General features: G+C 30.5%; 1 protein-coding gene and 1 pseudogene across 1 annotated transcript; both read right to left on the minus strand.

Annotated features, from left to right (window-relative positions):
* Nucleotides 1-11,401: 11,401 nt before the first annotated feature.
* Nucleotides 11,402-13,013, minus strand: LOC107934978 (uncharacterized acetyltransferase At3g50280-like; annotated as a pseudogene).
* A 7,850-nt stretch (nucleotides 13,014-20,863) lies between these two features.
* Nucleotides 20,864-22,596, minus strand: LOC121222591 (uncharacterized acetyltransferase At3g50280). Its single transcript, XM_041103640.1, has one exon. The coding sequence runs from the start codon at nucleotides 22,495-22,497 to the stop codon at nucleotides 21,055-21,057; it is 1,443 nt and encodes a 480-aa protein (XP_040959574.1). The 5' UTR covers nucleotides 22,498-22,596; the 3' UTR covers nucleotides 20,864-21,054.
* Between the last annotated feature and the right edge of the window lie 982 nt (nucleotides 22,597-23,578).

Raw genomic sequence — 23,578 nt, forward strand, 5'->3', positions numbered from 1 at the left:
GATTTAGTTTTCAATGAAATTTTAATTGCTTGGAAATTGGAATTTTGCTTCCTCTCATACAAAAAAAAAATGTTTGTCTTTCCTTGAAATGCATAAAAATGTATTCTATAAGATTAGATTCTGCCTTGGTTTTGCTTCCAATCTTTGAATTTCATGTATGTGTACATACATTAATATATTTTTAAATTTTGTTTTTGGTATTCTAGTAATATAGTTTTTTTAATTTCATAAATGAAATTAAGATTAAGAAAATGTCAAATGCGATTTCATTTTTAATATATATTATTGTATTGATTTTACTTGTAAATTTTAAAAGGATTTATATTTGATGTATTTATATGAATCTATATATCAGTGTCACGGGTCGCGGACTAAAGCTTATGATCATGATAAATGGAAACAGAATGTCCATGAAGGTTAATTGATTAAATGGGGTTCATTTAACTCATATGAACTAGTTCAATTCGTGGAATACATGGAAAAATACATCTACTTAAAGTCTTAGTAGCCTAGTGTAACACTCTAGTAAAGCTAGAGTCATCATGGTGAATATTGTAAATCCTAAGATAAGATTGTATAGTGCGTAAATTTCTTAGGAATCTCATCTTGTAGATAGCCTTTAATCTCAATTGTCGATGTAATTTAAAATGTATTGTTAGATTTAGGGAAGCTCAACTATAAATAGAGGCCTTTCCTCCCATTTGTAACCATTCAGTTGCAATTCTTCAAAGTAATAGAAGCACTTTGAGAGAATTTACTCAAACACTTACGTGCATTTGCTTTCTTGTAGCTTTTCTATTCGCTCGTAGCTTCTTCCTTGAAAGTTTGCTTTTATTTTATTTTGGGGCCCTAGAAAATTTCCTTTGTGTATTCTCATTTTTCGAGAGTTAAGATTGATTTAAGTAGATTTAAAATTAAAAAAAATCATCTAAAGTCGCGTGGATTGCTAGCCTAAAGTTCTAACATTGTGACACTAGCAGATAGTGCCACACTCCCCCATCTCGTTAAAAATCATTAAAACTAATACAAAAAATTAAATTTTTAAACTCTTAACTAAAACTTTTAAGAGATGGCGTTGTTTGATGCTGTTTGGCTTTGTGACACTACTTCGATTTTTTCTCAGCAAATAGATTTTATTAATGAAGTGCAAGTGCAGTGATACCAGATTAAACATAAGACATTGTTCCGATTAAGGATAATTTCGAAAAATCCGTCAAATGGTGGTGAGAATATGTTTAAATTGAGTCTTAAATGTAAAATCGGAATTCAAATTATACCTAATTTTCTTTTGTCAAAAATTATACTTAAATTATCAATTTTGTCACATTTTACCTCAAGACATGATACCGGGGGTGAAGGGAGGGAGTAGCAGGGCCTGCCCTCCCAAAATTGAAAATTTTTAGTAGGCCCTCCCCAAGATTAATAAATTTTTAATTTAATCTTAAAAGTCATAAAGATATAAGTTAATATAAGAGTGAAATTGCACTTTTAATTCTTATAAAATTATCTAAATCTCGGCTCTCAAAAAAAATTTTGACTTCACCCTTACATGTGATACATTTTTTAAATAAAATGAGATGAACTTGACAATTTACGTGTTATTAAAAAAAAAACTTTTAAGTAACTAAGCGAGAAAGTATAATATTTTGAGAACCGATTTTGAGGTTAAGCCTTAAATTTAATGTGACTCTAATGGTGTGATTTTGGCCCCCTTGTGTGAAGGATTCCAATTACGCAAAACTAATGGTGTGAAAATATGTTTAAATTTATTGCTATCTAATTAAATTTTCAATAAAACTTTGATTTAGCTGAGAAAAAAATTATAAGTTTTATATTTAATGTGTTTTTAGTGTATAAATTAGAATTATTTCTAAATTAGGTTATCCGATCAAGTTTGAAATTTGGGAGAGTTTGAACAATTTCTTTTCTTCAACAATGAAAGTCTTTTTATTAAAGAAAGAAAGGAAAGGCGTAAACAGTGGTGGAGTGTAGTGGAGACCCAGGCCCCCCTAAAAAAGTAAATTTTTAGTAAAATTATACTTTGGCCTTCCAAAAATGATAAAAATTTAGTTTAATCTTTTAAAAATTATAAAAATACAGGATATTAAAATAATAAAATTATATTTTTATTATTATAAAAATATATAATTTAATCCCGGTACTTCCAAAAAAAAATTTCAAGCTCTGCCACTGAACACAAAGACCCGTGAGTGACAAAACAAGAAACACGTCATAGTAGAAAGAAAGCATAAAGACCCCTGAGCATGAGCAGAGAACTTAAACATGAGAAAACGGCCAAAAAACACATTCCATGCCAAGACCATAAACCCAAAAAGCATTGCTACGGTAGGGATTGTCAAAGAAATTCAAGACAAGCATGGAACGCAAGGATCTGATGCAGAGGCAGTTTCATGAGTATTGTGGTAGAAGCCATAGGTTGAGGGACAATGAACGTCTGGTGAAAAAGTTGGAAATTTGCATTTCTATGTTAGTGCAACCAATCACATTGTTGCATTTTCATCTCTGATCGAAAGCTAGGTCATTGGTTGACCTACCTTGAAGATAAGAGTATGTCACATTCCAATAGATCCGTTTAAAATATGAGTTTGGCTCTAGCTCAAACATTCAAGACCTAAATTTGGTGCATTTTTTTTATAATATATTATTCATATATATTATATACTTTATAACACAAAAATTAGATCTATAATAATCTATAATACTATATAATGTGAATATTAAAATAATATAAAGATTCCTATATATAAACTTTTAACAAATGAAAAAAAAACGAGATTATTAAATATTAAAGTAAAACTAATATAAATATTTTTCAAAAACACTTTCAAAAAATATGAGTAGGTTTGAAATGGGTTTGGATTAGCTATTTAGAAATATAGGTGGGTTTAGACAATTTTAGACTCATATTTTATGTTGAGCCGAACTTGAGCAATTATAAAATGCATTAATATCATGCTTAAAGCAGACTTGAACCCGATCTGGCTTGGCCTATGAGCATCTTTAGTATATATCTATATACTAATAATAAATTATGTGATTTCATGTGTCAAAAAATTTAATTATCTAAATTTATTTTCAATGGATTTTAATGATAGTTGTGTATAGTTCACTTTGAGTGCATAAAAGTATATTGCAAAATCAATATACAAAGGTGAAGAATTTCCAGAGGAATCACTTCTAAGTAGAAATGTCTATGGGCCAAACCTGGTCTGGTCAAGGCTCAACTTTAAAATATTTTCAAGCCCAAGCCTGTTTTCAAGCCGGACTGTCCAAAAAGCTCATTTTTCTATTCAAAAATCAATAATATATAAATATATATATACACATGTAATTGTTATTTTATATATTTTATAATCAAATTTTAATTTAAAATATTTTTTTACTCTTTAAATTGAATTCGAGTTGATTCAGCCTAAAGTGAAAAAAAAATTTATCCAAGTCGAGTCAAGCAAGCTACCTGATCCTTAAATAGGTCTAGTTCCAAATAAAACTTATTGTGGCATTTTACGCAAAATTGTCACTATATATATAAAAATTAGGTGTGTTTCAATTTAGTGTTAGCGACGTTGTTTCTTGAAATGCCGCAAAAAAAAAGATTAATCAAAAAACAACAGTGACATATTTAAGAAAAAAACTGTCACTAAAAAGTAAATATTCGACATCATTACTAATATTATATAAACTCCGCTAAAAGTAGAGTACTACGACTTTTGTTGTTGCCGCACTTTAAACATATGTCATTAAACTTGTAGTGGCTCTTATAAAAAGTAGGGGCGTAGTTAGGATGGCTGACAAGGTCTCGACCCTTTTGAAAAAGAAAATTTTTCATTGAGAAATTAGTTTAAAAAAAATTGCACTTTGGCCTCCCCTAAAAATAATAAAAATTTCATTTAATCCTTTAAAAATTATAAAGATATAAACTATTAAAATGGTGTAATTACATCTTTACTATCGTAAAAATTACAATTTAATTTCGACCCCTAAAAATATTTTCTGACTTTACCCTTACTTCCTACAACATTTTTCAAAAATAATTTTTTAAAGTAAAGATTAATAGCTCACCGAAAGGTTTAAAAATACCCATGCTGACATGTTAGCATTATAATCAATCTTTTAATAATTTGCTTTTCAAATGTAAAAACTTGGTCGGTCCAATTTTTTAATGATACATTTATGTCCACCACAAAAAAGTTTATTGTAGGCAACATTGTTATAAATACCAATGCAGCCCGAAGGAGGTTGGGGTCCAATTCCATTTTAGGCTCATCACAGAAGAACCAATTTGGGAATAAATGTCCATTATCTTTAATTCTGTTGGGCCCAAAATATCATTTGCTCTGCATCAGATGTAGTTTTGTGTAGTGGGAGTTAGAATTATCCCAAACTCCGACTTTTCGTCTAATTTTAAAGGTTTATTTGAAATTTTGATGAAAATATTAGGTTGAAAAAATGAGTTCAAATGAAAAAAATTTCAAATATGTTTAAAATACGGTTGAGTCTAGAGTTTAGCATTCAACGCTTAAATTTGACCCGATTTAACTCTTTTTTTTTTAATTTGTAATATATTATATTATATTTACGAGGAGGAATCCACCTACACCAGTGTAAAATTAATATTGTTTTACATATTTTCGTATATTTTTGTATGATTAATATTTTAATATAGATCATGTATGTTAAATTTGATGTAAATTAAAAATTTTAACTATTTGTTTTATATATAAAATTTTCGACCAATACGATAAAGACATCTGACCAACATGCAGAACAAGTACAATTATATCGATAAACTCAGAGGTTAAATCATTAAAATATTAGTCGTATAAAAATATAAGAAAGGGTGTAAAGCATCATTAATTTTACACCGATGTTAGTGGATTCCTCCCCTATATTTATTATATAAATTATAACACATAAAAAATATTAAATTGTTTGTATATAAAATTATTAAATGTTAAATTAAAAATTATATAAATATTTTTGAAAAATAATATGATTGAACCTAAAATAGTTTTAAATTAATCATCTAGAAAGAAATTAAACAAACTTTTAAACCAGTTATCGAGTCAGGTTAGGCTTGAACAAATATCAAATGTGTTAATATTCTATAGCTACAAAGGTTATCATTAAATCAAGTTCGATACCGATTTTGTTCTATTTGAACTTATATTTTATTTAAAAGATATCGAATTTTTTATTACGTCATTCATCTGACACAATGAAAGCTATAATAATCTTTATTTGTGACATGAAACTAATAAACCTTTTCCAACAATATTTGGAAGTTATTGGTAATTGAAATAGTGGTGAAATGGCATTGCAAGAGTGGGCCAAAAGCTTTAAATTATATTCATGTGCCATTGAGTCAGTCCCATTGTAGAAGCAACAATTTCTGTTGTTGTTGATTGAATCATCAACCATGTGACTGCTCTTTTCCAAAATGCTCTCTCTGCTCACCCAATTTCTTTTTCACTCCTTTTGGGAATTAGTGACTGAATAACAAACTTAATTTGGGATTTGAGATTCAGTGATAACACAGAAGTATATATATATATATATATATATATATTTTAAATAAATACAAAAGTAAGAGTTGTTTCATAATTGAATCTGGAACAAAGAAATCTCATTTAAGAGGAATTCAACAAAATTTTAAATTTTAAATTTTAAAAATGAGTTTGGATCACTCGGTTGAGTCTTAATTCGATTGGCATAGATATTATTATCAATGTAAGAGCGTGGGTTCCCTATTTATGAGTTAGGAAAGGACTGTGGATAATGTTTGGCGTTATGTCAAAAAAGCAAATATGATCCGAAACTATAATGAAATTATTAAAAGATGAGTTTAGATCAAAAAATTATTCACCCGACCCATGAATACTTATAATGTCAACAACAACTTGTTCAAATAGGGATTCTAACAGTCATTATATTGTTGACCCATTAGATGTTTCAAAGTTCTCAATTTTTTATAAATAAATTTTTATTATATTGTTGATTTCCCATTCTTAATAATTCAATCCTAGTACTCCAATTTATGTATCATTTTATTGGGAGTGTAAATTTGTAATTCTTAAATTTAAAATTGTTTGGTGCGTGGAGATAAAAATAAAATCATGAGAAAATAATGAATACTTCAAGGTATGTAGCCATTGCATTATTTTTTTAACGCTCCTACCTATATTTCCATGTGCAAAATATTTATTGATAAATGAACTTCGAGGATACAATGAAGTTCAATAATTGACTGTGTTTTGCATTGACTAAAATAATCCACTGAGTATTGAATGGAGTATAATAAGAATATCAAATTCTATAAAAAAATTTCTACAATAATTCTTTATAGAATAATTTTTGAACGTTAGAAGATGAAGAAGAACGAAAAAAACTTTTTCTAAATTTTTTAATATATTATTTATTTATACAATTTTTCTATGTCTTTTCATTAAGACAACTATTCAATAGTTACCTATTTGAACAATCAAATACATTAAAAACAAACATAATTATACATTACATATTAATTGAATAATCAAAACTTTGTCTTAATAATCTAGAAAGTTATAAACTCCTCATTTACAATTATTGAGGCACTCCAAATATTTGGCAGAATTGCAAAATCCACCCTCAATATTTTGGGGTTTTTTCATTTCAGCCCTTAAAGTTTCTTTTTTTTTTTGCAATCTCACCCACAATGTTGCAAAAAAATTCAAATAAGGTCAACATTTTTGGGTCACATGGCATGCCACCTTAGTTGCTGATATGGATGACATGGCATAACACATAACCAATGACATGGCAATTTTGGGTACTTTCCAGATATGGGCAAAGTTACAGCCTTGTACCCGTTACTTTAGCTCTTCTAATCCTCTTCCTCATCTCATACGCCAACCACGGGTGCCGACTAAAGCTCCGCTCTTCTTTCAGCTTTAGCAACCCCACCTGCCACGAGCTCGTGGCTTTTGACATTCTCGTCGCCCAATCAAGCGTCGCTGGGTAGATTACCAGGTTCAAGCACCGACTGACTTGGGGTTTAGGGTCTCTGTTTGGAGATCTGAACGGTCGAAAGGTACCCACTAACAAGGAGAATCACATACCGGAAAACCAAGGCGATCTAACCGCCGGTGGCAGAGATCTAGCGAACGAAGAGTTCGAAAGTGGGCTTTATTTTCAGGGATTTCTAGCCGTTCCTGGCTAATCTGGACATATAAAGTGAAAGAGGTTAGCCATGGTGTCACTTGACACCGAAAAAAGTAACCGGCACCGGTGGAGAAGGTTGATAATAGAAAAAGAAAAAGAAATGAATGCTTGAAGAGAATAATAGAAGAAAAAGAAAACGGTAAATGTGAAAAAGAACATTAATTAACTAAAAAAAAAAGAAATACAACATAAGCTTTTCAGAGCATTAAAGAAAGATTTTTGAAAATTTTTAAATAGTTTATATAGTTTTTTAGATTTTAGATTTTAATATTTTTTTGAATTTTTTTATAATTGTCATGTCATCGATTATGTGTCATGCTTGGTCACTCAATCTCGACGGGTTCGGATCTACACCCCTTACGCGAGGTAAAATTTCAAATTTAGTCATTCAATAATTCTTAAATGGGTTTTCATATATTTACATATCTCATACTTGATATTTAACTAATATGAGATCTAAATTTTTTTTATTCTCAACAAATATTCACAAGTAGTTTACTTTGAGCATCAATTTCTCATTCATCACTCAATAATTTTCAGCATACGATAAAATTATAATTTTATGATTCAACTCTCCACCTTTATCAATCAAGAATATGCCTTAAAAGTTTCCAAAAATTACAATTTTTCCAACACCCTCACCATTGTCCTGCAATTTATGTATCATCTTATGGGGAGTGTAATTTTGCAATTTTTCAAATCAATATATATATATTTATAACTACATGTGTCATCGTCTATTTTATGGTCTGAGACTAGTCTTGTTCGAACTAAGAATGGTATTCAAGTAACTCAATACAAGCATTAAAATATGGAATATAAAGGATCAATAAACTCAACAAACAAAATATTAGAGATGGAACAAGGTGGAACATCGAAGACATGTCGGTCAGGTCCGAGTTTCATCGCTAGCCTAACCATTCCATCGACTAGTTGGTTTATGCTTGTTGCCACATGAGTAATCCTAACTTCCCAAGGGTATGGCATGAGAGCTTTAATTGTTTTGGTAATCAACTATCTTTCATCATATTGGCTAGTCATCAGCTCAACTGCCTCCAAACAATCCATTTCCAAGATGATGCGCCTAGTTCCTTTCTCCTAAGCTAGCATCAAGCCTTCAACAGTCCCCCACAACTTAGCTTCCAGAATAGGACATGAACCAATAAACTTGGTGAATCCCCAAATCCAACAACCTCAATGATCATGCGCAACGCCGCCAACTTCAGCATTGCTAGTTGTGCTATTCAAAGATGCATTAATATTTTAGTTTAATGTTATTGCCAATGTTACAGAATCCTATAAGGTCACACCATTTGGTTGGGACGACCAGAATGTAATGAAAGTTGGGATTATGTTTAACATGTCATAAAAAATAAATTAATTATGGAAATATTCAAATAATTAATTTAATTTTACAATGTTAAAATTAATCATAATATATGTACATACTTGATGCACATACATATAAAGGACTAAATTAAAATAATGTGAAAATATGTTTCACATATTTTAATTTATAAATCTAGCTTTTCAAATTTATTAAATATTGTATTTAATAAAAATTTGGTTAAGAAAAGAAAAGGAAAAGATGATAGGATTTAAATTTAATCGATATCTCCTTAAGTAAAGGAGAAAATCTCATTTTAATATATACCCTATTTTTTCCTCTCAGTGGTTAATGACTATTCAAAATGGTTTTGAATAAAAGGAAGGACTAATCCAAATAAGGTTACCTGAATAAAAACTTTGACTAGTAGCAAAGTTCGTTTCTCTCTTAAATTTTTTTTAAAGTTTTTCTGATCATTCTCTTCCAAGTGGATCACATACAGGTCAAGACTTTTTTGCTGCGGTTGAGGCTTGTGACACTTGTAATGGAATCAACCTCGTTGTTGTGTTGTTTTCAAATTGCATAAGGTATATTTTTTACCTTTTCTCAACCCTGGTTCGTGACTAAGATAATTTATTTTGGCTTTTTGACCCTATATTGTAAGGTGGATCTCGAAAGACATGAAAGATCTCTCTCTAAGTCGTACATACGCCTTTCATCAAATACAGTTTTTCAATTAATTCCATATATATGTATCTATGAAGTCGAGTATGGAATTCTATTTTCTCACTTTAAATTGAGTATCCATTTCCCTCTCTTTCTTGCTAGGATTGGAAATCATGTGTTTTACATATCCATATGATTGAGTCATTTGGTTTCCGAAATAGTGTAAAAAAAGTGCTTCAAATCATTTCTATTTGAACCAGACTTGTTCTAAAAGAGTTGAGGCATTTCAAATTGTTTGTTGCCACGGACAAAGTCAAGGAAAACTTCTAAAATTATTTTAATATTGGACCTTGGACACATAATAGTTCAGAATCGAATCTCTTAGAAAGTATCTTTTGTCTCATGGTAGCCTGCTCCAATCCCCTTACGAAACTTTTGTTATTGGGTTAGCCATACACTTCACATGTTTCTAGTGGTTCACATGGCATCATCGAATGATACAAGTCTTGGATAAGAATCTACAATGCACTAGAACTCCCTTGTTAACCTTTTACTCTGACAACATCTAGGGTTCCTTGAACAATGTGATATCTCACACCGATTAAATCCTTAACTCTTCCCCCTCTTACTAAGACTACATAATGTTCTCGTGAATTATGACCAATACCAAGTATATAAGTAGTGATTTTAAACCTAGAGGTTAGTCGTACTCTATCAACTTTATGTAAGGCAGAGTTTAGTTTTTTAGGGCGATAGCAAAAAATTGATAGATAAGTCATCCTTACTGCCACTCTACAGAACTGTGCATGAGATTTTCACCTTATACGGCTCCTCATTCAAATATTTCAAAGTCATTGGGCCCTTTTCCACATTCGAGAATCTCCTCCTTTCTTTCACCCTACCTTGAAGGGTAACTAGGACAAATTCAATCATGTTTTCATGTTCCAATTGAACACTTTTGCTTTTTTTATTATTCTCAAAAGAGAAGATTATTTTCACCAAACATCTGCGAATCTAATCACACGATCTTATAATAAAAACAAGAGATCTTTCTCGATCAATCTCTTTGCTCCTCATTCTTCGAGAATTAGAAAGATCTTTTTCAAGTTTGAATTTGTTCATTTGGATCTGGGTTCTTCTCCTTCATTTTTATTTACTTATTTACTATTTTTATTATTTCCCCCTTTTTTGTTTTTATTTTATTTTATTCCATTCCATCATTCCCTAAGTCCAATAGGTTTAATCTTATAGAATTTGACCCATTTTCTTATCGAGCGAGGGATGCGAAAAAAAATCAGATTGATTTTTTGATTCTCATGCAAGAATCCATGACGAAATAATTTTTCATTGCGTCAAAAAACGTACCAACGATCCAACAGTGATTAAATTATACCTCAAGCACCACACTTAATTGATTAATTTGATTGGGACAAACGTATATGTCTGTACATGATGACACATAAATTATTACTAGGTGGGGGAGAGAAATACATGTTTATATGCTTGCCTCTTGCTTCTATTGCATGAGAAACACTTTTTGGCCTATTTGTCCAAACATACTTTAAAATTATGTCTTGTGCTAACTTTTATGGTGTCTATTATAATAATAAAATGAGCATTTTCAACCGATTCTCTCATCAATGACTTTAATTTAATGAAAAATCGAAAAGCATAGTTTAGTATGCCCAACCTTAAAAAATAGTGATATAAATTAATTATATTTAAGAAAGATTAAATTAACACTGATTGGATTTTGGCTCGATTGGAATCGACATTATTGTCGATGTAAGAGGACGTGGATTTAAGTACGCTAAAGTGCATTATCCTCCTATGTAATGATTGGGGTTAATGTTGGGTAAACTACAGTAGATGACACTCAACTATGATTTTTTTCCTTTTTGATCACTCAATTATGAAAAGTTATAAAAATTATCATTCAATTATTAGTAATTTTCTTTTTTAGTTACTCAACTATTCAATTTTATCTTTTTTTGTCATCGAATTATATTAAATTTTTGGATGTTTTCGTTTTTATGTTAATCAATTGGTGATAAAAATAATAAAATAATAATAAAATTAAGTAGTTGAATGACTATTTTATAATTTTTTATAGTTAAATACCTTCTACTTAATTTACCCTAATAATAAAAATAATAAATGATAATAATTTATTTACTAAAAAAAACATATAAAAGATTAAATTTACTGATTACAAGGTACAAACTTCAAAGCACAAAGCTATTTCCAACAAAACAGAAACTGAAAAATATTACAAAATTACAAACCCACACACACAAACCCAAAAACCCAAACTTAATTCGACACATATCGCATAAATTCACCGTCCGATTCAATAGCTGCCATAGTTTCCGGCGCCAAAACAACCTCTAAATCAACGCTACCGTTCCCTTCCCGCCCCGGAAAGGCGGAGATCTTCCCATCAAATTTATTAGCTCCGCCACTCCTAACCGCCAACGGCCGTCCCCACCCAAAATCATTGTCATACATCGGAAACCTCGGTGAACTCCCCATCGTCATCGACGCTCCGTCGAAATTCCCTAACGGGAAACACCGTGGATCCTTTTCCCATTCTTTAATAAAACGACGCACCGTTTCGTCGTCATGGGCCTTCACGTTCTCATTCAATCGCTGCGCACACCAGCGTAGATCACGTGACGTGACGTCACCTGCTGACGCGTATGTTGGGATGCTTTGAATAGCGTTACCAAAGTATAATGTATTAAGCTTTGGGCTTAATCGGTGACGACAATTCACCGCCATGCGAAACGTCGTCGTTTTGGAAGCCGGTAACTTCCTCCCACGCGTGACGGCTCGCCAGAGTAGAGCGGAAAGTGACTGAAAAGATGAAATCTCCGGTATGGGTTTATATTTGTCGTTACTTTGTTTCCCCATAATTTCACCGGCGGAGTTGAAATCGCCGGCGTTGAGTTGAAAGTTGTTAGCTTTAGCTTTAAGTTCCATTATTGCTTCTTTACTGAAACTGAAAATTCTTTCACGTAACGGTTCGTTTTCGTTGAAAGTAACTTTGGGTCCTCCCTCCGGTAATCGTAAAACCGCTGGCGAATTCAACACCGTTTCCCTTGTAAAATCCAGTCGCCGTGTAATCTTTTCAATACTCTGATTACAACAATTATCACTAATTCTTTTACAAATTTCAGCGAAACTATTGAAGAAATTCCAAAACGACGTACCGTCAGTCACTGCATGATTAACCGAACATCCGATGAAAACCCCATCAGCCAACTCAGTGAGTTGGACCGCCATGATCGGCATATAATGTCCTTGATAACTCACTGTTTTATCATAACAAAAGAACCCTTTCACAAACCATGGAACATCAAGTGGACTAATGACGTCTCTGATGAACAAAGTGGTACCTTTTGCATGGTGAAACTCAACGCCGGCGTCGTTGCATGTAATATAAATATACCCATTCCGATCAGTATAAAGACGACCGGCGAGAGGTGAGAAAAACGACAGCGTTTTAGAAAGGGCTTGTTTCAGAACCGAAATGAGTGTTAATAGGGATTGAAGGACGAGTAAAAAGACAACCTTTCTGAATATAATGACAAGACAACATAGGTAGATCCGAAACTGAAAGCTTAAGTTCGCCAAGATTTGATTTTTGGTCTGGGAAAATCATGGTTTTTGAAACTAAAGTAACAGGGAAAGTTGAAGAAGATGAAGGCATGTTTGTTTTAAGGGAAAATTTGACTCTTTTTTGATTGGGAAGGATAGAAAGTGAGGGAAAATGGAAGTGTATGGAAAGGGTATTTATAGGGAATTGTGAAGAGGGTGCATGCATTTATACATTTTTACATATAAGCCTTATGTTGTTTTGTTTTTTTGATTTCCTTTATTAAATTGTGTGTTAAATGGGTGTTTGGCTTTTTTATATTTCTTTTAGATGTTCTTCTTTGTCTCATGTGGCTAAATATTTTCTTATCTGTTTTTCATAATAACATTCATAAAATAATGTTAATCACAATAATTCAATCAGATCTTTTTATTTTTTTATTTAATATCTTATTAAATATTTGTTTATTGATCTTTTAAAAAGATATTCTCAAGTTGAGATATTTGCAAAAATTGGTTGACTCTAGTTATTAAGGTTTTAGTTAATATTAATTTGAATTTTAGATAATTTTTATCTTTATTTAGAGGTGTTTATAAATCGAGTTGGGCCTAAGCTTGATTTAAAAAAAATTCAAACCTAAAACTCGGGCCTAACTAATTTAGCTCGCCCAAATAACATTTTTCTCAGTTTTTTAAAAAAATCATAATAAAATTATAGGGAAGGATCTATTTACACTATAGTTAAAATTATAGTTGAAATAACAGATACTAAACTCGATCTCGACCACTACATGCCAACTAGGCCGGCCTAGCTGGATGGACCGCTCATTAGCCTATCCTTCATCAATTATTTTTTTCTATTAATTAAGAAAATTAAAATCAATATTTTATTTTTTTTATCAAATGTTAATATGGTTTATGAATTTGAAACTTAAAGTAGTATTGGCTTGCCTATAATGGAAAGGTTCATCCCCACTATTTGTAAAGTAATGATGATTTTATCAAGAGTAATTAAATGCACTTTAAGCTAAGTTTAGAGATAATATTTGTCCAAACGATTTCCAAATTATCATTAATTAATCTAAAATAATTAAAAAAAGTTAAGTTGTTTTGATATCGACATTATTATTAGTGCAGGAGAGCATTAAGGGTTGAGGAGGGGTTATAAGTAGTTCTAGACATTGTATCAAAAAAAGCAGATACAGTTAAGAACCTATAATAATATTAGTCGAGTTACTTTTTTTTGGTGAATTATAAAAAGAGGGTAGAGCACTAACAATAACACGACTCAAACCTAGGCCATACCTAGGACAGTGAACATCCTGACCATTAGGCCAATACACGAGGTTTTATTATTTTTTAAATTAGTGCAAAAGGATCATTACCCTATATTTTTTTCAATGTTCAAGTTCAAGTTGTTTTTAATTTAAGCTTATGATTTTACAAGTTTGCTTCTTATTCAACAAGTGGGAGTAGCTAGTGGGTAATGAAAAGAATTCTCAAAATTGAAGGAAGCTCTTGCTATTTGATAAATCTTTCTATTAAACTAAATTGGTCATATTTTGACTAATATTTTTTTAACTTTGGCCTCTTATATTTTAAATTTTATTAAAAATAAAATTTGAAAAAAAATAATTTTAAAACATTAGAAATAATTAAAGTCGAAGACAGAAAATTTTGACCACTCAAGATTAAAATGTGTCAACTTTAACGAGATGAAGGGAATATTAAATTTCAAAGTTCGGAATAAAATTTAATTTATGATATCATTTTCTAAGAATGACATTGAAGTTGGAATCTTGAATATTTTAAACCCTTTCTTCTAGATTGAGTAGAAAAAAGAAAAATAGATATAGTAATGGGGAGGAGATTTTTACTTCATATTTGAGGAATCTATCAAAGACTATATAAATCTTGGATTTATACATAAAGAAAGCCCACATATGCGAGATATGCATCCATCCAAATCCATATACCAAATCTCTTCTAATTTGCCATTTTGCTCCAAGGTTTGACTCATATATATGTTTTAGATTGCATCTTATATAGATTTTAAACTGATTTGGTCGGTAATAGCTAGGGATATCCCCATTATATATATATATATATATATATTTGTTCTTATAATATAATTAGACCGGTCAATTTTGATTCGAATTCGAGAATTCAATTTTATTAATTTAAATTTGAATTCGACCCAACTTGATTTGGTCATATTAGAGATGATTTGAATTAGAAATGATTTGAACTTAAAATGACTTAAATTTGAGATAATCTTACTCGAAAGATTCAATTGGTAAACTTGAATCACTTGAACTCGAAACAATCAAAACCCGAAATGACAAAAACCCAAAAGTCATAGAAAAAAAAAACCCAAAATTGAATAAAACCAACTCGACTCGCCTAGTTTCTTGTACAATTAAATCTTGTTTTTTTTGGGACGATTTTAAGGGTACATACTTTCTCATATTGGACTTATGTATTTGATATATGCATAATGTCAAATTTAGCCCTCAATGTTTACAAGTTGTATTTTTTTTTAAATGCTATTAACCTTTAAAAAGTTATATCACTTCTTTAAACAAAAATGTTGATTAAAATATTATTTTTTTAACATATTGGTGTAACAATCCACATGGCAATTCAATTGCACTTTTATAGTGACATGACATTATTTGCCTTACATGTCACACCGACAAGTAATTTAAAAAGTTATAAAAATTCATAAATACAAAAAGCATGAAGTAAATGTGATTGCCATTTGAGCTATCATGTTTAAAAATTTAATGTTTTAGCTAGTATTCCCGTTAAAAAAATAACAATTCAACTCTTTTCAAAAAGTTAACGGTCAAATTTAGCTTAAAAAGAAAGAATAATGACCAAATTAAAAAAAGATGTAAACGTTGAACTCAAAATAACTAACAAAAAGTCAATTTCGAATTCAACCCAACCTGATTTCATCATATTAGAAATGACCCGAACTAGAAATAAGTTGAACTTGAATAATTTGAATCTAAAACAATCAGAACTCAAATAATAAAAACCCGAATCTAAAACTAACTCGACTAAATGGCACACACTTTAATATGTTGGCACTGAAATCGAAATTCAAACCTTGACAACCCTTCTTACCAATTAAATTAGCTCATTAATATTTGATTAAATAACACAAGTGAATATATATTATTTGTATAGCATTGATTTGAATCATTCTATTTTGTAAATTAAAAAAAACACACACACTAATTTGGTTTAAAATAAGCACAATCCAAATCTCCATAACATTCTCAAAGATTCCATAAAAACAAAAATCAAAATATTTTCATACAAAATACTAAGAATCCACCCTCACCCACTTGTGTCTTAATAACATAATTATCTATGTTGGTTGTCACTCTTTTCAAATCCCAAGACATTAGAAAGAATCTCAGTTGTTTTTAGCTAATCTTGAACTGTCTCTAATGATTTTTCTTAAAATATGATGCTGATAATTACAATATCTTATATACTCTTAATTATTTAGCACATTATTGTTTGATCTACAGTTAAAAGTCGGTTAATTAAGTTAAGAAGAATCTTTAAATCCAGCCATTTCTGATTTGTCGGCGTTTGAGATTGTTATTTTATTTTTTAGGTCTAATTTTGCCCCGCTCCTTGTGCTTTTTGGACCTTTGCAATTTAGTCCCCTACATTTCATAACACTGTTAATTGATTTCTATTAAATTTGAACATGTGTTAGCAATTGGAGATTGATCTTTAAATCAGACCTTTGAATATCAGAATGTCTAATGTTAAAATTTTACTAAATTCCATTAGCAGTATTATTAATTGGACTTTAATTTTTAAATCAGACGAGTAGAGTATGTATTAGCAACATTTATTTATTTTTTTAGCTTGCCCAAATCTAGTCTAACCCGAAATATGAACTTAAAAATTTTGTCCAAGCCTGCCTATATTTATAAATGACTAACCCAAATTAATTTTATGCCAGCTCATATTATTTTTTATTTTTTACATAAAAGGCTATTTTTAATTTAATATTTTTTATAAATTTTTATAACATTATTGTATATTTTATGTGGTATAAATTATATAATATATCAAAACAATATAATTAAAAAAGGGGCAAGGCTAGGCAGGATTGTTCTTGACATTTTTGAGGCTGTAGGTGAAATAATAAATTGTGCCCTTTTAAAAAAAATTATAAAATGTAATACAATAAAAGCTGAAAAGTTTTTAGGGCCCTAGGGGATGAAGCATTTAAGGTGAAAAATTGAAAGTTCTAGGCATTTAATAAATTTTGGGCCCCTTTCAGCCTTAGGTCTTGGACGAATGCACTCTCAAACAACCCCTAAGTCTAGGCTTGAGGCCAGATCTGATACCTTGAATGTTAGAAATCAAGTTAGACCTAAATCTAATGTTTTTGTCTAAACCCTCTAAAATATCGAGCAACTGGCCTGCCCCATGAATGCAAACTTATGGAATTAAAAATAAATGGACTAAATTTAGAAAACCCAAAAGGTAGAAATACCAAAGGGCATAATAAAACCATGTGATTCAAAAAGCTTCGTAGCTTACTTAATTGTTTGACTTAAAGAAATAATAATTAAATTAAAGATTGGTATGGAATGCCAAAAGAGAGGAGGGGTGATTTTAATCATAAATAAAAAAGGCCTTGACAAATTGCCACGTGTATGACAGTTCAATATATACCGACGGACCATAAAGAATTTTATGATTTAATTATTGGTGTTTATTTTAATATATAGTTTAATTAGTACATTTAAGTGAGTGTTGTTGCACTGAACCTTGGCTAGACAGTTCAAGAACAACTATTTAGTCGGTGAACATATAATTTTGGGTACATTCAGGTATCTGCTGGAATTTTAATGTAAAGGTTCATCCAATAAACTTTTAATCTTTTCTTTTCCATCACCATTTAATTTTCTAATGATGTATTCGATTTTTTTTTAAAAAAATTAATTTAATTTGATTGTAATAAAGTTTAGTATCTTAATATACTTAATTCGAATAATTTGAATATTTATTAAGTGACATACAAAATAAATGGTATCATATCAATATTTAGTATACGTAAACAATCATGCGAGTTATTACGCCAACATTGTTAAAAAAAATTAAAATTTCTAAACAACATTTCGATTTAAAATATTAATAGTCAAATTTAACTAAAAAGAAACTTGTTAATGTTGAGGATTAGATTTATCATTATGTTTTTTCTTCCGCTTTAATTAATATTGAAAAGTCTCAATCTGAATTCGAGCACTAACATAAGTGATCAAGTTGAAAGTCAAGTATATGTTGGTTGAGATTTTTTCACTAGATTACTTTTTTTTTTTTTGTTTTTGAATATTATCTCATTATAGGTTTTTATCATATCTGTTATTTTTTATACAAATGCTTAGAACTACCCATAGCCCATTTCCAACCCTTAAATAGGATGATAATGCATAAGGGTGAGCAAAACTCGATTCGATTCCATTCGAAAAAATAAAAAAAAATTGAATTTTGAGTTAATCGAATAAAATTACTCGAGTTATTCAAATTATTCGAGTCAACTCGAATAACTTGATTCGAGCTTCGAGTTCGAGTCGAGTTGAATTTCACAATTCGAATAATAGATTGGTGTAAATACCCTTTTGGTCCCTGTTAACTTTGAAAACAAGCAAATTGGTTTCTCTCAAACAAAAACTACAAGAAATCAAAATAATTTTCAAAAATTCAAAATATTTATAAAAATTTCAAAATTTATATATTTTTTAAAAATTATAAAAAAATATAAAATAAGTTACAATTTTAAAAAATTTCTAAAATAATAATTTTGGGACCTAATTAATGATTCAAATTCATCAACTCAAGTATTTTTATTATTATTTTTCTTTGAAAAAAACTCAAATATATTTGGTTTCAAATTTATGTGCTCTGACATGGAATTAGTTATATTATAACAATATTTTTATTTGATATGTTTATTTTTTAATTTCACTTGATTCGACTCGATTTGAAAAAAATTCAAATTGAGTTAGGATGATAAAACAGGACTTGTGAACTCGATTAACTCAAAATTTTTTCACTCGATTCAATCGAACGCTCATCCCAAATAATGCACTTTAGCGCAATCAAATCTAGGGTCGAAGCTAGAAATTCTTTTTTTTGGGGGGGGCTGAAATAAAATTTTAATCTTTAATATCTATATCTTTATAGTTTTTAAAGGATTAAATTAAATTTTCATAATTTTAGGGGGAACAAAGTACAATTTCACCTTAACTAATTTAAAATTTTCTAAATGGCCAAGACAACAAATTTCCATTTTAGGGGGACCGGGGCCCCTGTCAGCCTCCTTGGATTCGCCTATGATCGAATCCATATCCTCTTGCACTGATAACAATAATAATGTCAATCAAGCTAAAACTCAATTGATAATAATTAAAGAGTCTGATGGAGTATAATCGAGTAAATCGCACGAAATTAAACTCGAATCAACTATTATTTTTTCCAAAATTTAATACAGACTCTATTTGATTATATTGAAAGTGGAATTTTACCAAACAAAATAAAAATTTTCCTCATTATATATGTTTTCTGAATTTCTTTTATTTAACATATGTCACACGTAAATTTTAATAAGTAGTGATTTATTTTTTGACCAATAATTAAGGGTTGTTGTAATTATATATGTTTGTTCACCAAACTAGTCCCTTAATTCAACTTATTAAACCTATATTTTTGAACTATATACTACGTACGTATAAATGATCAATGAACCAAGTCACCTTTTTCAGAAGAATATTCTAACAATGCATGCCAACTTTTGTCCAACACTCGACCCACCAATTAATTTACACCCAAAGAGAAAGAAAAACCAAAATTTTAGGTATAACATTAACACATTTTATAGTTGTTTAAGTTCGGTGGGATTCAAAATAAAGTTCGTTTGTATTTACAAATGATTAATTTTAGTTTATCTTTTCACATTCGTTTTATTGTTTATGTCCGGAGTTTGTAGCATTCCATTCCAACAGTTTCGTCTCTAAATTTTAAACATGTGTTATTTTCATGAGATTATGTGATTTGCCACTGCACCTAAAGTGGTATTTAAATTTAATATTTAATAATTTATTTTGTTGGGTATTAAATTTTTTAACATAAATGCTTATTATTTTTAATATTTAAACTATTATTGAAGGTATTTATTGAGTTAATGTTCGGAGTGAACTGGATGCTAATCCAATAGGAAAATGATTAAAAGACCCTTACGTTACAAAGTGACCAATATTAATACGAAGGTGTTTTTGTTTCTATTTTGTGATTACTCAGATAGTCTTTTTGTAATTTTTTGATACTTGTGGTTATTCATACACATATTTGTAACTTATCACACTTTTAAAAAAGAAAAATTTATTATGATGAGTTCTGAACCTAAGACATTAATTTCCAAAATTTAACCATCTTAATTAAGGTCACGTTTTCTAAATATAAACTCCTTATAAATATATATATATATATGTAAGTTTTTTTCACCCAAGTGTAATCTAATTTATCTTATAGTGTTATATAATATTATAGATCTACTTTTTATTTTATATAAATTACATTATATATATAAATGCATAATTAGAAAACCGAATCAAGGTCAAAGTTGAGCATTGAATGATGGAGCCTAAGCCCGAGTAATATTTCAAACAGGCCTAAGTTTTCTTGCTGAACTTATTTTTTGAACTTAGTACTTTTTCCTACCTTTTTCAAATATTAAATTCAATTTTGGATTTAAATAGATAATCTAACTCATAAATAGATTTAATTTTCGTCATTGTTTTCAAAATCGGACCGATCAAAATACCAATCTAAAATAAGGAGTTAAATCGATTGACTTATGAACTGATTGAGCCAGCAATCGAACCAGCTGAACCAAATTGATTAGGTTGAAAACTAATTATTTAATCGATTTAACCATTAATCCGGCTCCCAAAACCTTATTTACCGTAGACACATTTGATTAATTATAACTGTTATAATTATGATTATATGAAATTTTAATTCCAAAATTATTATTTATTTAACCTATAATTACTGTGTTACATATCTTAGATCACAAACATCAAGACCGTTATGAAAACCACCAATCCCATAATCCTGGACCCATCTTTACTTAAAACCAAACCCATCCAGCGGTCTAAAACATAACACGTAATAACATAAAAATACATCTACACCGTTCGATTTTAAACAGTTACATATTGCATGAACTCGCGATCCGACTCGATCCCGGCCATCGTTTCTGGCGCCAAAACCACCTCTAAATCAACGCTACCGTTCCCTTCCCGCCCTGGAAAGGCGGAGATCTTCCCATCAAATTTATTAGCTCCGCCACTCCTAACTGCCAACGGCCGACCCCATCCAAAATCATTGTCGTACATCGGAAACCTCGGTGAACTCCCCATCGTCATCGAAGCACCATCGAAATTTCCCAACGGAAAACACCGCGGATCCTTTTCCCAATTACAAATAAAACGACGAACTGTCTCGTCGTCATGAGCTTTCACGCTTTCGTTCAATTGCTCGGCGCACCACCGTATGTCACGTGACGTGACGTCACCGGCCGATGCGTAAGTCGGAATGCTTTGAATTGCGTTTCCGAAATATAAAGGATCCATTTTTGGGTTCAACCTGTGACGGCAATTCACCGCCATTCTAAACGTCGTCGTTTTGCTAGCCGGAAGTTTCCTTGCTCGTGTGACTGCTCGCCATAGAAGAGCTGAGAGTGATTGAAACGATGAAATCTCCGGCGTCGTTGAAACGGCGGCGCATTTGAAAATTTTTTCGAAAATTCCCGGTAAATACTTGTCGTTACTTTGTTTCCCCATAATTTCAACGGCGTTGAAGTTGAAATCGCCGGCGGTGAGTTGAAACGCATCGTTTTTGTTGTTAACTTTAGCTTTAAGTTCCATTATAGCTTCTCTGCTAAAACTGAAAATTCTCTCACGTAATGGCTCGTTTTCGTTAAAAGTAACTTTGGGTCCTCCTTCCGGTACTCGCAAAACCGCAGACGAAATCAAAACCGATTCCCGTGAAAAATCCGGCCGCCGGGAAATTTTTTCAACGCTCTGGTTATTGTTATTACTAACTTTCCGGCAAATTTCAGCAAAAGTATTGAAAAAGTTCCAAAACGACGTACCGTCAGTCACCGCATGGTTAACTGAGCACCCAATAAAAACCCCATCAGCTAACTCAGTGAATTGGACCGCCATGATCGGTTTATAATGTCCTCGATAACTCACCGTTTTATCAAAGGTGAAAAACTCTTTAACCAACTCCGGTACATGAACCGGACCGATGACGTCACGGATGAACTTGGTGTCACATTTGGCATGGTGGAATTCAACGCCGGCGTCGTTACAAGTAATGTAAATGTAACCATTTGGGTCTGTGTAAAAACGGCCGGCGAGAGGAGGGAAAAACGACAGCGTCTTGGACAAGGATTGTTTGAGAAGGGAAATCAGTGAATTAATGGGGATTGAAGGGCGAGTAAAGAGGCAACCTTTTTGAATGTAATGGCAAGATAGCATAGGAAGATCGGAAACTGAAAGCTTGAGGTCTTCAAGGTTTGATTTTTGGTCTGGGAAAATCATGGTTTTTGAGAGAAGAATCAACGGAGAAGAAGGCATTTTTTTGTCTTTAAAATTCCGGGTTTTCTTTTTTCAGTTCACTGGGTGCACTGGTTATGGATTTGAAGATTGTGAATGGAGGGCAACTATTTATAGAGATTTGGGTGCATGAATATGGTAGATTTGGGTTTGTTTTTCTTTCTTTCTTTTTAATTGATTGATTGAAAAATCAGATGGATTATTTTATTCTATAATTTGACAGGGGAAAAAGAATGGATATTTTTTTGTATAGTGAGTTGGCAAGTGAGTTGAGGTATAAGTCAATTCTCCTGTCTCCATCTTTTCTTTTTGGAAATATTTTTTCCTTTTAATCAAAAGATTTTATCTCAAATAATTGCAATAATTTCAAATCACTTGTGATTTTGTGAATATGGGATTTTGGTTATATGAGATTTCTTTTTAAAACTAAGTTTTAGATGTAGATGCAAATCCAAAAAAATTTAATCAATTAGTATAGTACAATCCTAAATATATTTGAATTTAGATTAGAATAAATTTTGATAGAATTTAATATAGTAAGACTTAAACTTAATAATAATTTTGGAAAAATATTCACGCATAATCTACACCTAATGTTTTAATATTAACTGTATGTTTACGTTTTAGTCACTCAACTTCAAAAAATTATAAAATGATCATTGAATTATTTGAAACTTTTTATTTTTTAGGTTGTTAAGTGTTTTTTTTTAAATCTGGCGCTAGCGAGTTTTAAGCAACTATTTGACAATCGGTACAATGGATTAGTACCTATTGGCTATTGCCAAGTAGAAGAACATATCTTAGATCCAAGTTAATTTGATGGTTAGTGTCAGTAATTGGAAAAAAAAATTGTTTAGATTTTGGTTTATAGATTTGTAATATTCAAAATAATTTCATGAAAAAAAAATTGATTAGTAGAAGAGAAAGAGAATGAGAGTTTTCGATTGGTATAGGTGGTTGAACAAAAAAGACTATATATCAACAATTTTAACAATCTAATGACATAAATAAAAGCTTTCGAATAGTTTAATAACTATTTTATAATTTTTTAAAATTTAATAACCAAAACGTAAATTTAATAATATTTTAATAAGATTATATT

The sequence above is a fragment of the Gossypium hirsutum genome, chromosome D10, assembly GCF_007990345.1.
Source record: "Gossypium hirsutum isolate 1008001.06 chromosome D10, Gossypium_hirsutum_v2.1, whole genome shotgun sequence".
Lineage (NCBI taxonomy): Eukaryota > Viridiplantae > Streptophyta > Magnoliopsida > Malvales > Malvaceae > Gossypium > Gossypium hirsutum.

Excerpts from the sequence above, each read along its gene's own strand:
- LOC121222591 (XM_041103640.1), bottom strand. The coding sequence starts at position 22,497 with ATGCCTTCTTCTCCGTTGATTCTTCTCTCAAAAACCATGATTTTCCCA.